The sequence below is a fragment of the Heteronotia binoei genome, chromosome 1, assembly GCF_032191835.1.
Source record: "Heteronotia binoei isolate CCM8104 ecotype False Entrance Well chromosome 1, APGP_CSIRO_Hbin_v1, whole genome shotgun sequence".
In the NCBI taxonomy this organism is placed as follows: domain Eukaryota; kingdom Metazoa; phylum Chordata; class Lepidosauria; order Squamata; family Gekkonidae; genus Heteronotia; species Heteronotia binoei.
The window spans coordinates 405,612-419,412 of record NC_083223.1 but is presented as its reverse complement, the minus strand read 5'-3'; the positions used below and the strand labels follow the sequence as shown (position 1 = coordinate 419,412).

The 13,801-nt window shown below is 47.2% G+C and overlaps 1 protein-coding gene across 1 annotated transcript in view; it reads right to left on the bottom strand.

Moving 5' to 3' along the window:
- PLCB1 (phospholipase C beta 1) overlaps positions 1-13,801 on the bottom strand; it is a 576,948-nt gene that overhangs the window by 161,216 nt on the left and 401,931 nt on the right. Inside the window, 4 exon segments of the mRNA XM_060261607.1 lie at positions 592-662; positions 10,587-10,745; positions 10,748-10,763; positions 12,333-12,417. Coding sequence (XP_060117590.1) covers positions 592-662; positions 10,587-10,745; positions 10,748-10,763; positions 12,333-12,417 — 331 coding nt within the window.

The window sequence follows — 13,801 nt, the reverse complement described above, 5'->3', positions numbered from 1 at the left end:
CGATTGGCCCAAATCGTCAGTATTGCTCAGAGGAGAAAGGATTTTGTTTCGGTCTGGTTCACCCTCCTTGTGAGCCTGTTCACATAAGACCTGATGGTTTATACGTCACCAGGCCTCGGATTCAGTGGGAGCTCACAGGAGCACAGCTCCTGAACCTTTCTGAGAGTTCCACCTCCTCCTTCCCATCTTGTCCATTGAATAGTAGGTGCAGCTGCATAACAATCCCTAGATGAGCTCTATTTTTCTACAAAAAGACACCTGTCCGTCACACAGAAACGGAGCAGACTTTCTATCAGAAAGGGCAACGGGGGATCCCACACCCTTCAGACAAGGTCATCTCAGCCCCTGGATCTCTTCCATTGTGCAGGGGGTTGGACTAGATGACCCGAGAGGTCCCTTCCAGCTCTATGGTTCTACGATGCTATGATTCTTCCGCACAGCTTGGAAAACCGACAGCCAACTTCGGAAAGTCTGCCATCTCCTCAGCAGCCACAAGATGGCAGTCAGACACTTAGTCATGTCGGCAAAAAATGCAAGCTGCACTTTCAGAAGTCCCGTCAAGGCAAAGAAAAGAACGATCTACCCCCTTACTTCCTCCATTGATGATTTTTTGCAGTCGTCATCGTCGTCATCATCGTCATCGCTCTCTATCTCTGCTTCACCTGCAACATTTAAATGGGAGGAAGAAAGCTCAGCATAGGATATGAGAAGAAGAGAGCTCGTTCCCCACCCACCCCCACGTCCGCATTTTATTGCTCTCATGCCCAGAGAACCTTCACTTCCAAGGCAATCGCAGCATCAGAGCTGCCACAGGAACAGCAGCATTGCCAACTGCTTTTCAAACCGTTATGTGAAGACATCTGCGTGCACACAAAAGCTTCTACACAGAATAAAACTTTGCTGGTCTCAAAGGTGCCTGACTGGACTTTATTTTTCAAACCATTTGCCTGCATGCCAAGAAGCCAAAATAATTCCCTCCACACATTAATAAGGAGTTATAATACGATGTTCAGATTACCCCCAGAGAAGGAACGGACGCAAAGTGACACAGAGATAGAAGAGCCACTACAGAGGAAACCACACAGAACATCGTTTATACTTGGAATGCTTAAAAATCTTTTTTTTATTGGCAGCCAGATTCAGAACTGCAAGCAGGGAGGGATCGATTATTGTCTCTTTGCAGTCCAGGACCCCTCCCCCACCCCACCCCACCCCCTTTGGCCTTGTGTTTCATGACTTTGTGTGCATTGCAAACAGAACTGTTGCTGGAGCAGAACAGGAAAAGAACAGTCAAGACTGTCAAATTGACACAAAAGCACAAACGGAACATGGAATCTTTTGCTGAAGCTGCTACAAACAAACAAACAAATGGGGAATTTCAGTTTTAAAGGCATTTCTCTCCTGAAAAGTTAGAAAACTAAGTTTTTTTTAAAAAAACCCAGATCATTACAGGGCCTGTGGCTCCCTGCTGCAGCACATGTCTGGCATGCAGAAAGTCCCCGGTATTTTAAGACAGATTTGGTTTTCACTTGTCATTTCATTTATATTAGTTTTAATTCGTATTTTCATCAAGGCTAATGTTCCATTTTCCTCCTTAAAGCTGCTTTGAGTGCTTTTTCAAGTAGTAAGATGGGATAAAAATCTTAGAAATAAAGTATTAAAAATGGAAAGCAACCCCTATGATTCTTCTTGGAGGAATTTATCTGCTTCACTGCACAAAAATGGCATATAGGGAAGAAGGTTCCATTTGGGGCAACTGGATGGAGAATAAGACCGAGCGACGTGCAAAGAATCATTTGCCACACGTAAGTTCCTCTGACACAGGAAAGAGGTGGCAGAAATCTCAGCAGCTTTTTCCAGGTATTTTAGACTAACAAAAAATATAGAAGAGTGTTTCAAACCTTGTGAAAAAATCAGTGGGCAAAAATAAATCTGTAGAGCTGTTTTCTACTTCCGTTTCTTTTTTGTTTACAGAAAACAAAACTAAGTGGGAAGGAAGCCGCTTGGCTGGGGGCGGGGGGTGGGTCCTGGCTCACCTACAAGAACAACCGTCTCAAAGGAAAATGCCAAAGAACCTCTTCTCTGTGCATTCCCACATCTCCCCCCGCCAATTATTTCCAGAATTAAGCAAGGCAGGGGAGACACAAAGAGACTGAAGATTCAATTAAAGGGGGGGGGGGGTGTTGAAACCACAAGGGTCTGCTCAGCACCACAAGATGAAGGCAGCCAAAGGCAGATAGATCCAGGTGGGTAGCCAAGATGGTCTGAAGCAGCAGAACAAAGCAGGAGTCAAGTCTCACCTTTAAGACCAACAAACTTTTATTCCTCATCTGAAGAAGCGTTCACGCACATGAAAGCTTACATTCTGAATAAAAGTTTGTTGGTCTTAAAAGTGCGACTTGACTCGACTCCTGCTTTGTTCTGCAGCCAAATGCGTTGCTCAAAGAAACTATGCTATCTCTTTCCCTGGAGGTTTTCAAAGAATATCAGCAAGAAGTTCTTGCTGAAGGACACCTCTCATGGGAAGGGGTAGCCAAATGCACGCTAAGGTCTCTTCCAATGCGAATCTGTTGCTGAAAGACCTGAGTGGCCAAACACACACTTAAGATCCACAACAGCCATAGGGGGCATCCAGACTGTGACTTATCCAGCACTGGTAGAAACATTCGACTCACTCACTCCCTCACTCACTCCATCGGCTACAGATAATTTACTGCACCCAATTCAGGATGTGAATCATCTCCCCCCTCTCCCCCAAGCCTTAAATAGACTCCCATATCTGCATGGCCAGCCTCCTCCTGCTATACTCTGCTTGGCATCTTTGCTCATTTAAGAAAAGCTGTCTGAAGCTGCCACCCTTCAAATGGGCAAGGCTGGCAAAATAGTCTGTCCTTGTGCGTTCTCTGTGGTCACCCCCACTTTGTGACATGGCCCCCCTGAGGAGGGCAGGAAAGTTCATCCAAACCCCTCTTAAAGCTTTCTATGCATGTTGCTGTCACCACTTCTTGTGGCAGTGAATTCCACGTGTTCATTATCCTTTGGGTGAAGAAGGACTTCCCTTGATCTGTTCTAACCCGACTGCTCAGCAATTTCATCGAATGCCCACGAGTTCTTGTATTGTGAGAAAGGGAGAAAAGGACTTCTTCCTCTACCTTCTCTGTCCCATGAATAATTTTGCAAACCTCCATCATGTCACCCCGCAGTCACCATCTCTCCAAGTTAAAGAGCCCCACCCTCTTTAACCTTTCTTCATAGGCAAAGCCAGATCTGGGGGGGGGGGGGGGCAAAGGGGGGGGCTTGCCCCAGATGCCGACAGAGGGGGGGCCAAATTGGGTATGGAGTCCATTGTATTCTATGGAACCATAAAATAGAATGGCCTATAAGGGGCATCTTTTTTTTAATTTTGCCCCCCCCCCCCTCAAAAAGTTTGTAGATCCAGTCCTGTTCATAGGGAAAGTGTTCCGACCCTTGAATCATTCTAGTTGCCCTTTTCTGCATCGTTTCCCAATGCTGTGATATTTTGGGGATGAGGGGGCGTTCCTCAAGTCCTGAGGGGAGAACTGCTGGAAATGGATGCAACTTTATATACGAATATTGGCACCTTAAAAAAAAAAACAGGTAGAAAGCCCTGCCCCTACCCTTCCACAGGAAGTACAAAACAGTTCTGTTCAGGAGGGGATCTTTGTGAAGAGATTAGAACTGTACCCAAATGGAGCAATTCCAGAAGGTGTCTTTATAACAGAGCTGGACTGTAGACTATTGCAGTAATTATTCCAGGTTTCACCCTGTTTTTACTGCACTGTCCTCCACCTTTCTACACTGTTTATAGTATCCCTTGTCTTAAGTGGTCAGTTATTCACACTGTCCATTAGTTCTGTACTACAGGAGTGCTAATTGGGCGCCTTGTGCTGCATGGCTATTTTGCTTTTACTCTGTCAGTCTCAGTGAATATGGGGGGGGGGTATAAATGAAATAAGCAAACAAATACAGCGCCAGCTCCCCGAGGGCAGAGGCAAATCGCCCAGGAGACGGAACGGTTGTTTTCCACGCCCGCTCACCCCTAGCCTGCCTCCCTGTTAAAGCAGAGCCTTTGTGTTGGCAGGTGAATGGCACAAGGATCTGCCCACCTTATTTCTTGAGAAGCAGTTCCTCGCCCAAGGGGCAGAAAGGTGGCTGACAAAGGAGCTGTCACCAGCCTGCGGAACAGGGACTATGTTCTCAGCAGCCATCAGGAAGAGTCAATAAAAATCCAAACCAGCGGCCTGAACAGGCGAGCGAAGCAACAGTCGCCTCCGTACTCACAGACCTTCACTGTCCACATGGCCTCTGAAACAGAACTTCTCTGCCTCTCCTCCTAGAAATTATCAGAGAGGAGGCTGTGGTGTGCAAGCCGAGGCTTCAGGAAAGCTTGAAGCCAGGGCAACTGAGTTAATTTGAAAACAAAAAAACCCTCAAGTGTTTTCAAAAGTCCAAAGCAGTCTCTATTCCTTCTGTTTCCAGGCCTTCACCGCACCAGGAACAGATACAATAATAATTCTGCAGATTCATTGTTTGATACAAATATTCTGCTGGTGTGGGGAATATAACCCAAGCCCATGTGTCTGAGGTTATTCCATTTCCTTTACTGCAAGGAATATAAAATCATCAGCCATTTTAGGCGTGAATTCTTTTTGGATGCTAGCCAGGTGTTTAAACTGGAGAAGCAAATCTCAAATTGACAGTCAGCATCCACAGTGGGGCATTTATTTCACCAAACATTGGATATGTGCTTGCAATTGCTAAAGCAAGCACAGGCTACAGAGTTCTTTCCTAAACTACTGAACATTAAGTGGGGAGAGGGGGGGGATTCTAGGAACCAGAGACATGGGATTTGTACATCCTTAGCTTCAAAACTGATACAAGGTTATCTTAACGACAGCTGCTTAAATAGGAATTGCTTAGAATGCCCGACATTGTAGAAGCGCTCATTTTCATGCCAAACTATTATTAGATATTATGCCTGACATACATTAATCACTGTTCAGAGGCAAAGTGCCAGCTACTTTGCCTGAATGTAGATTTCTCATTTTCTATCCAGTTGCATCCATTTACAAGAGTTAGCGCTCTGAAAGCACCAGGAAGATAAAATAGCCAAAAGCGAAGAACAGGGTAAAAAACAGAGGGGAGGAATATGATGTGTGTTCCTCAAAATCAAACTGGAATCTGGGAGCGCCTAAACAACTAACGAAAACCAACACGCCTAAATCTTGGCATGAGGACTGTGAGTCAGAACGCTGCCTTCTGAGAACGTGAGCTCTCTGACTCACAAAAGCACAGGTTGGAATAAACGGTGTTAGTTTTTAGGGCTCCTGGGTAGACATGGGCACAAACCGAACCATGAAGCAAAAATAGTCACAAATTCGGGAACCGAAGTTCGTGGTGGGCCTACTGTTAAGAACTTCCACAAACTTTTAGAGCAGACCATGGACAGAGCAGAAAGCAGAGGTTTCAGGGGCCCCCGTTCTCTGTTCCCCATGAAAGCAGCAAAAACAGCTAAGTGGGGTGGCAGCATGCTACCCACCACTCAGTTGCTTTGAGTTTTCTTGGGCAGTCCCTAGTTTAAAGGGGCTTTAAACTAGAAACTGCCCAAGAAAACACATCTGAGTGGCTCAGCTGTTTCTTGGCTTCTGCAGACCCTATGAAACAACGGCAATCCCTTTCCACGCAGTTCGCAGGGCTCATGAACTGGTTTGGTTTGCAAACAAGAAGAAGAAGACTGTAGATTTATACCCCGCTCTTCTCTCTGAATCAGAGACTCAGAGCGGCTTACAATCTCCTCTATCTTCTCCCCCCACAACAGACACCCTGTGAGGTGGATGGGGCTGAGAGAAGAAGACGACTGCAGATTTATACCCTGCCCTTCTCTCTGAATCAGAGACTCAGAGCGGCTTGCAATCTCCTATATCTTCTCCCTCCACAACAGACACCCTGTGAGGGTGGGGCTGAGAGAAGAAGAAGAAGACTGCAGATTTATACCCTGCCCTTCTCTCTGAATCAGAGACTCAGAGCGGCTTACAATCTCCTATATCTTCTCCCCCAAAACAGACAACCAGCGAGGTGGGTGGTGCTGAGAGGGCTCTCCCAAAAGCTGCCTTTTCAAGGACAACTCCTGCGATAGCTATGGCTGACCCAAGGCCATTCCAGCAGCTGCAAGTGGAGGAGTGGGGAATCAAACCCGGTTCTCCCAGATAAGAGTCCGCGCACTTAACCACTACACCAGACTGGCTCTCCCAGTTGGATTCAGTTTGGACTTTGTCCATGAACCAACACAAACCACATTTTTCCAGGTTGTGCCCATCCTTACTCCTGTGTAATTTTTTTACAGCAGACTAATTGGGCTACTTCTCTGGACTCCTTAACACTAAATGTGTCAGAGTTAAGTACACCGCTTTTCTGTATGTTCTTAAAAGCCCTGTAGTTACTTGCGCAACTTTCCATGAACAAGGAAGACTGATGTTTGCATAGTGTGGTTTTGAGACAATCTTCTTAAGACAACATTCAAGCTCACCCTTAAGCGCCATCATTAACCCCTCTGTCCCAGTGCTCTGCCCGGTGTGGGGCTAGCTGATGGCTGTCCGAACAGAATCCGAGAGACCATGCAAAGCAAGCCAGTCTTCCACGTGAAGCATTTATTTGGGAAGAAGTTTCCCTCAGGAGAGACTGATGGAGAAGCCCCGAAGGAGGCCTGCAAAACTAGATTTATTCACTGCCTGCAGCGGAGGGACTGAAGAAGCATCAGTCATCGGTGGCAACAGAGATCTCCGCTCATTCATTTTATTCTTACTTCCTCCTGTCTCCTGGATTCTAGAGGGATCAGGGCTTCAGCAAAAGGTGGCCATTCAAAGAACAGAAATATAGGACGCTACCTTGTCGGTTTGTGGACTCTGACAACACACCTTCTCAGCAATCCCTCTTTAAAATGGAAACGGAATTGCCTGGGGACGCCTGGCATGCATTCTACCACTGTGCTGTGAAGTCTCCTCAGAGCAACCAGGATGAAGTCAGCGCAGAGCATTGGAGAGAAGCAGACTTCTCACTGAGTGGACCAGGTCACACAACCCGTCCCAAAATGGACTCAGAATAGACATTAAGTGGCTTCTAAGAAGGGGCGCAAAATTTATAAAGTTTCGTAAGAGGGTTCCCGCCTGAAAATGTGCTTCCTCAGACAAAATGAATGGGTCACCAACACTGTCTTTCCGAGGAACAGAAGAGGTGCTCTGTCTGCTGGATCAGACCAGGGGTCCACCTAGTCCAGTGTCCTGTTTTGCACAGTGGCTCTGGAGGGCCAACCAGGACAGAAGAAACAAGGCCTCCCCCTGACGTTGCTTTCAAGCTGGGTTCTGGCAGATTTACTGCCCTGAGATGTGGAGGTTCACTTTAGTCATTATCCCCAGTCAGGGCTTTTATTAAGCAGGAACCGACAGGAACTCAGTCCCAGCTGGCTTGGCATCTGGGCCTAACATGCAAATGAGTTCCTGCTGGGCTCTTTCTACAAAAAAGCCCTGTGCGAAACAATGGTGATGACAAGACGTGTGTTCTAATATGCAAATAAGTTCCTGCTGAGCCTTTTCCACAAGAAAGCCCTGTGTGAAACAATGGTGATATCAGGAGGTGTGGCCTACTATGCAGATGAGTCCCTGCTGAGTTTTCTCTACAAACCCCCTCTGTGTGAAACAATGGTGGTGACAGGAGGTGTGGCCTAATATGCAAATGAGTTCCTACTGGGCTTTTTCTACAAAAGAAGCCCTGTCCCTAGCACCCACTTGTATCCCTTCCTTTAGCTGAAATTCAGACGAGTGCTCTTTTCCTCCTCTGTCTGATGGGAACTGCGGCAAGATGGAAATAAAACAACATTAGAAGCCCAGGGAAAGCTTCACAGGAAGTGTTTGATCAAGAAGCAGCGAAGCAAACCTCTTCCTAGTCATCTCTCATGTCTTGAAACAAGAAGGCTCCACAAAGGGGCAGGATTTCTTGGGGGCTGAGGGAGAAGAAAGAGATCTTGCTGGGGCAAGCTTCAAATCTTCTGAGTGACACAGATCTTGCGGTACGAGGGGGGGGGGGGTTTCTCAGCTCTCCCGGTGTTGATGTTCAAAGACAGTCTTCCTCAACAAGCCTTTGAGTGGAAGCTAACGAGTGAGAAAAAAATATTGGCACATCTGACATCATAAGAAGGATGCTGCTGTCATGGAAACACACTGCAGGGAGCCACTCATGTTAGCGTTGAGTCAACACGAATTGTGGAGTTTGCCTCCTTCTCTCGCAAGACGCAGAGGTCCAGCCGGAGGCTGAGCAACACGGAACAGAAAATAACAAGCTCTAGAGCTCGTTCCTGCACCAGGGAAGGCAAATGGCAGCCCATGTGCCAAATCCTGCCGAATTTTAAATCCAGCTAGATCCAAAAGTCTGCCCTGAGAGGTTCTGCCCAAAAGGCAAATCAAAGGAAAGATTTCAAGGGTCCGCACACAGAGGCAGGGATCCAATGGTGAAAAAGGGAGAAGGAAGAGATTTCCTCTGATTATCAGAAGTGCTAAGATGGGGATCATGGGGCTAACAAGTGGGGCAGGAATGATGTGGGGCAGGAGCTGAAACATGGACAGTAAGTGGCCAAGATGGAGCAGACAAGCAGGACGGGTCCCTTTCAACCCACAAATGTTCTATAAAATCTCTCTTGATATATGAACATCTGAAGCTGCCTTCTACTGAATCAGACTCCCCCGGGTCCCTCAAAGTCAGTCTTGTCTCCTTAGACTGGCAGCGGCTCTCCAGGGTCTCAAGCTGAGGATTTCCATGCCTATTTGCCTGGACCCTTTTTAGTTGGAGATGCCAGGGATTGACCCTGGGGCCTTCTGCTCACCAAGCAGATGCTCTACCACTGAGACACCATCCCTCCCCAAATATATGAACATATGAGGCTGCCTTATACTGAATCAGGCCCTGGGTCCCTCAAAGTCAGTCTTGTCTACTCAGACTGGCAGTGGCTCTCCAGGGTCTCAAGCTGAGGTTTTTCACACCTATTTGCCTGGACCCTTTTTAGTTGGAGATGCCGGGGATTGAACCTGGGACCTTTTGCTTACCAAGCAAATGCTCTTCCACTGAGCCACTGTCCCTCCCTAGAACATATGACACTGCCTTCTACTCAGTCCATCAAAGTCAGTCTTGGCTTCTCAGACTGGCAACGGCTCTCCAGGGTCTCCAGCAGAGGTTTTTCATGCCTACTTGCCTGGACCCTTTTTAGTTGGAGATGCCGGGGATTGAACCTGGGACCTTCTGCTTCCCAAGCAGATGCTCTGCCACTGAGCCACTGTCCTAATTTTGGATTTTACACATGAGTGGATGCAAATGGGAAGTCCAAAACTGTTTGACTCATAGATCAGAGACATGGAATGTTAGACATACGGATTAATCCAATCAAGGAAGCCAGAGGCCCCAGTTTGCAAGACTTGCGCAAGGCTGCTAACAACAGGAAGTTCGGGAGGCCGTGAATTCACAGGTTCAGGTGGGCAGCCATCTTGGCCTGAAGCAGCAGAACAAAGTTTGAGTCCGGTCAGGCTCCTTGAAGACCAACTGAGTTTAACTCCAGATATAAGCACTGGTGTGCATGAAGATACCCAGAATTCAACTGTGTTTGTCTTAAGGGTTCCTCTGGACTCAGACTTTGTTCTGTTAACTCACAGGGACACAATATCTCAGAAGTGACCGATGGGTCTTCACGGTGGAGAAAAGGGTGGCAGGCATGGGGTAAATAAACAATAACCACAATAATAAAATAACTGAAGATGTGAGGCAGATAAAGAGGAGGCGGGTGGGAAGGCAAGAAGGAAACAGGCGAAGGTGAGGATATGGGACTGCCAGGAGAAGGATAAGAGGAAACAGTGTTGGAAGGGGAATGCAGGGTTAAGCAAGGGGGGGAGGGGGTAAAACGCTTTGAGGGTCCCCATTGGACAACTGGGAAAAGCAGATGATGAAGGGGCAGAGAAAGACAGTAGGAATGGTGGACTGGAAGGTCAGCAGGGAAAGTGGAGAGGCTACGGGGGAGACAATGAGGAGGTAGGTGGGAAATGAGATGTCCCCTGTAAGTCCTTGGGGGCTCCCTGCTTTCACACACGTAGTTTGTTACATGGAAGTCCTTTTCTCCCTTTCTCACAATACAAGAACTCGTGGGCATTCAATGAAATTGCTGAGCAGTCAGCTTAAAACAGATAAAAGGAAGTACTTCTTCACCCAAAGGGTGATTAACATGTGGAATTCACTGCCACAGGAGGTGGTGGCAGCTACAAGCATAGCCAGCTTCAAGAGGGGGTTAGATAAAAATATGGAGCAGAGGTCCATCAGTGGCTATTAGCCACAGTGTATATATATATATATACATTCATACACACACACACACATATATTGGCCACTGCGTGACACAGAGTGTTGGACTGGAGGGGCCGTTGGCCTGATCCAACATGGCTTCTCTTATGTTCTTATGTGACACAGAGTGTTGGACTGGATGGGCCATGGGCCTGATCCAACATGGCTTCTCTTATGTTCTTATGGACTTTCACCTGCTCCAGGCGATGAAGGCTCAAACCCGCTGGAGGCATCGCTGCAGGCATTGGAGGCCTGTTCCGCCAGCTTCTTCTTCGCACTCCCATCGACGGACTTGTGGGACTTTTTTTTATTCTTCACCAGGATTTTGTACATCAGGTCAGCTGGACTTGGAGGGGAACGCCACGTTCAAGCTGATGAAATACAGGGCATTGGGAGTAAAGATAGCGCAGTAAACCACAGTTGCCTCCTTTCCCCCTATATTAGCACCCCTTCTGCTAACAGCACAACTTGTCCAATGAAGCGTCTACCTACATGGAAAGGAAAGGTCCCCTGTGCAAGCACCAGTCATTTCCAACTCTGGGGTGACTCTGCTTTCACAACGTTTTCATGGCAGACTTTTTACAGGGTGGTTTGCCATTGCCTTCCCCAATCATCTACGCTTTCCCCCCAGCAAGCTGGAGACTCATTTTACCGACCTCGGAAGGATGGAAGTCTGAGTCAACCTTGGGCCGGCTACCTGAATCCAGCTTCCGCCGGAATCAAACTCAGGTCGTGAGCAGAGAGTTCAGACCACAGTACCGCAGTACCGCTGCTTTACCACTCTGCGCCACGGGGCCGCTACACAGTGAAAGCATGTTTGGATATGGATAAGAGGCACAGCATAGCCCTTCCTACAGCCACCCTGGGTTCTCCGTGTCCCTCTCTTGTGGGCCTTAAGACATGCATCCATGTGGCCCTGAGCCCCTCCTCAGCCACCCCACTGATCTAGGGGGGAGAGCAGAGAGCTCTGCCAATTGATTTATCCCTGTGCTTTTACCTAAAGCTGGTTGTGCTCATGCTCTTTGTTTGTAGAGTTCAGGAAGATCTCTGGGCCAACTTAGAGGAACCTGCATCCAAAGATTGCCCAGAATGTGAAGTCCTCCCCCACCCCATCCTGCATTCTTCTGACCCCGAGAGAGATCATCCCCACACTGTAGGGCCAAGCTCTTTTTCACCAGTAGCCCCACAAGTCAGAGAGGGAAGAAGACAGCACCTACTAGGAACTACATCCGAGCTGTGCGTGTGTTATTATTGACCTTTTTCTTAACAAATAATCTTAATTATTTACTACAAAGCATGTGTTTTCTGTTCCGCTCCTTTCCCTCCCTAATTTTCAGTTAGCAAAAATTAATGCGCTAAAATAGCAGAGAGGCGAATCCGTGCGCAGTATTCCCTGAAGCATCGGGTAGATTTCCAGTTTTGCTTGTAGAAAGCAAAGCATTTATACCTTGTAAATTCTGTAAATATGATAAATATGGCAATTTTATATGCTAATTAAGTTATAAATAATGCAGTTGTTAAGGCAGCATAATTAGTTTAGGTTTGATGGAACAGACGCGCTGTGTATATTTTTGCTTTCCCCAAAATTGCTGCTTCATTCTGTGGTTTCAAAAATCCCAGAAATTTTGCATCTCTATTCCTGTCTCACATGAAATTGGTCATCTTTTTTTGGGAAAAGTACGCAAAAAGCAGCAAAACCAAAGCAGGGGTCGAGAAAGGTGTCTTATTAAACCTGGGTATGGAAATGCAGTTTCTTCTTGTTTTGTTTTGTTTTCAACAATTACTCTCTAAGGCAATTAGAAAGACTCTCGAAGCCGATTACAAATTTAAGAGAAAGCATTACGAAGGAGACAATATATGAAAAAGCAGTGGAAAAGTCAACGTTGCATTTTGATGCACTCTTTATTTTTCATTCGATGAGACAAACAAAACGAACTTACTGGGTATTTTTCCAGCGGCTCAATCAGCAAATTATCACCAAATATTAATCTGCAGTATTCTGCCATTTTTGCCTGCTGTTTAGGACTAGAAAGAGGGAGAAAGCACAGAATTAAATGAGGCTTATTCATAATACTCAAAATGCCAATAATGGAAAATCTAATATCCTTTAACTCAATGAAGAGGTATAATTTTCTGATCCTATCTCCACAAATTGTTCTCCATGATCTCGAGTCATTATGCCATTATCCCGACATCTGTGACAGCCCTCGTCACACAGGTTTTAACATTAACTAGCACAATCAAGGCCCTTGGTCATCTGCAGCGGTAAACAGAACCCAACGGAGAGCCTGCCTCCAACACAGAGAGCCTGATGCGTGTACTACACGGTCGAGGGAAATGAACGGCACAGCTGCAGACGGATAAGAAGAGAGACCTTCACACAGATCCCCCTCTTGTGTTCCTCATTCGCAGCAACACTGGAAATCCCTTTCAAGAGCTCTCACAAGTCTCTACTGTTTCTTGCTTCCCTGGCCAAGCGGGGGAGGGGGGTGGGCATTGCCGTCCAGTCACAGCCGACGTACGGTGATCCCTCGTGGTGTTTTCAAGGCAAGGGACATCCAGAGGTGGCTTGCCATTGCCTGCCTCTGTGTAGCAGCCCTGGACTTCTATGGGGGTCTCCCACCCACGCACGAACCAGAGATGATCCCACCCTTAGCTTCTGAGATCTGAACAGATCTGGCTAGGCTGGGCCATGCAGGGCAGGGTGGTGAAGAAGAAGAAGAAGAAGTAGGATTTATATCCCACCCTTCACTCTGAATCTCAGAGCGGCTCACAATCTCCTTTATCTTCCTCCCCACAACAGACACCCTGTGAGGCGGTTGCAGCTGAGAGAGCTCTCCCAGAAGCTGCCCTTTCAAGGACAGAGAGTGGCCTACAATCTCCTTTCCCTTCCTCCCCCACAACAGACACCCTGTGAGGTGGGTGGGGCTGAGAGAGCCCTCCCAGAAGCTGCCCTTTCAAGGACAGAGGCTCAGAGCAGCCTACAATCTCTTTTCCCTTCCTCTCTCACAACAGACACCCTTTGGGGCAGGTGGGGCTGAGAGAGCTCTCCCAGAAGCTGTCCTTTCAAGGACAACTCTGTGAGAGCTATGGCTGATCCAAGGATACTCCAGCAGCTGCAAGTGAAGGAATGCAGAATCAAACCTGGTTCTCCCAGATAAGAGCCCCCGCACTTAACCACTAACTGGCTCTCAGAAGAGTAGAGGAACACGATGGATTAGAACAAACCAACGGGGGAACAAGTTCCCTACACCAGTCATTTTCCCTGAGGTGACTAGCAACTGCTGTTGGACTGCAGAGAGGGAAAAACAGAAATTCAACTGTGCTTGTTTTTGTGGAACAACTGCACCGATTGAAAAAAAAAAATCATTTAAAATGTATATGCATTTTTAACGTTACATCCGTGCAG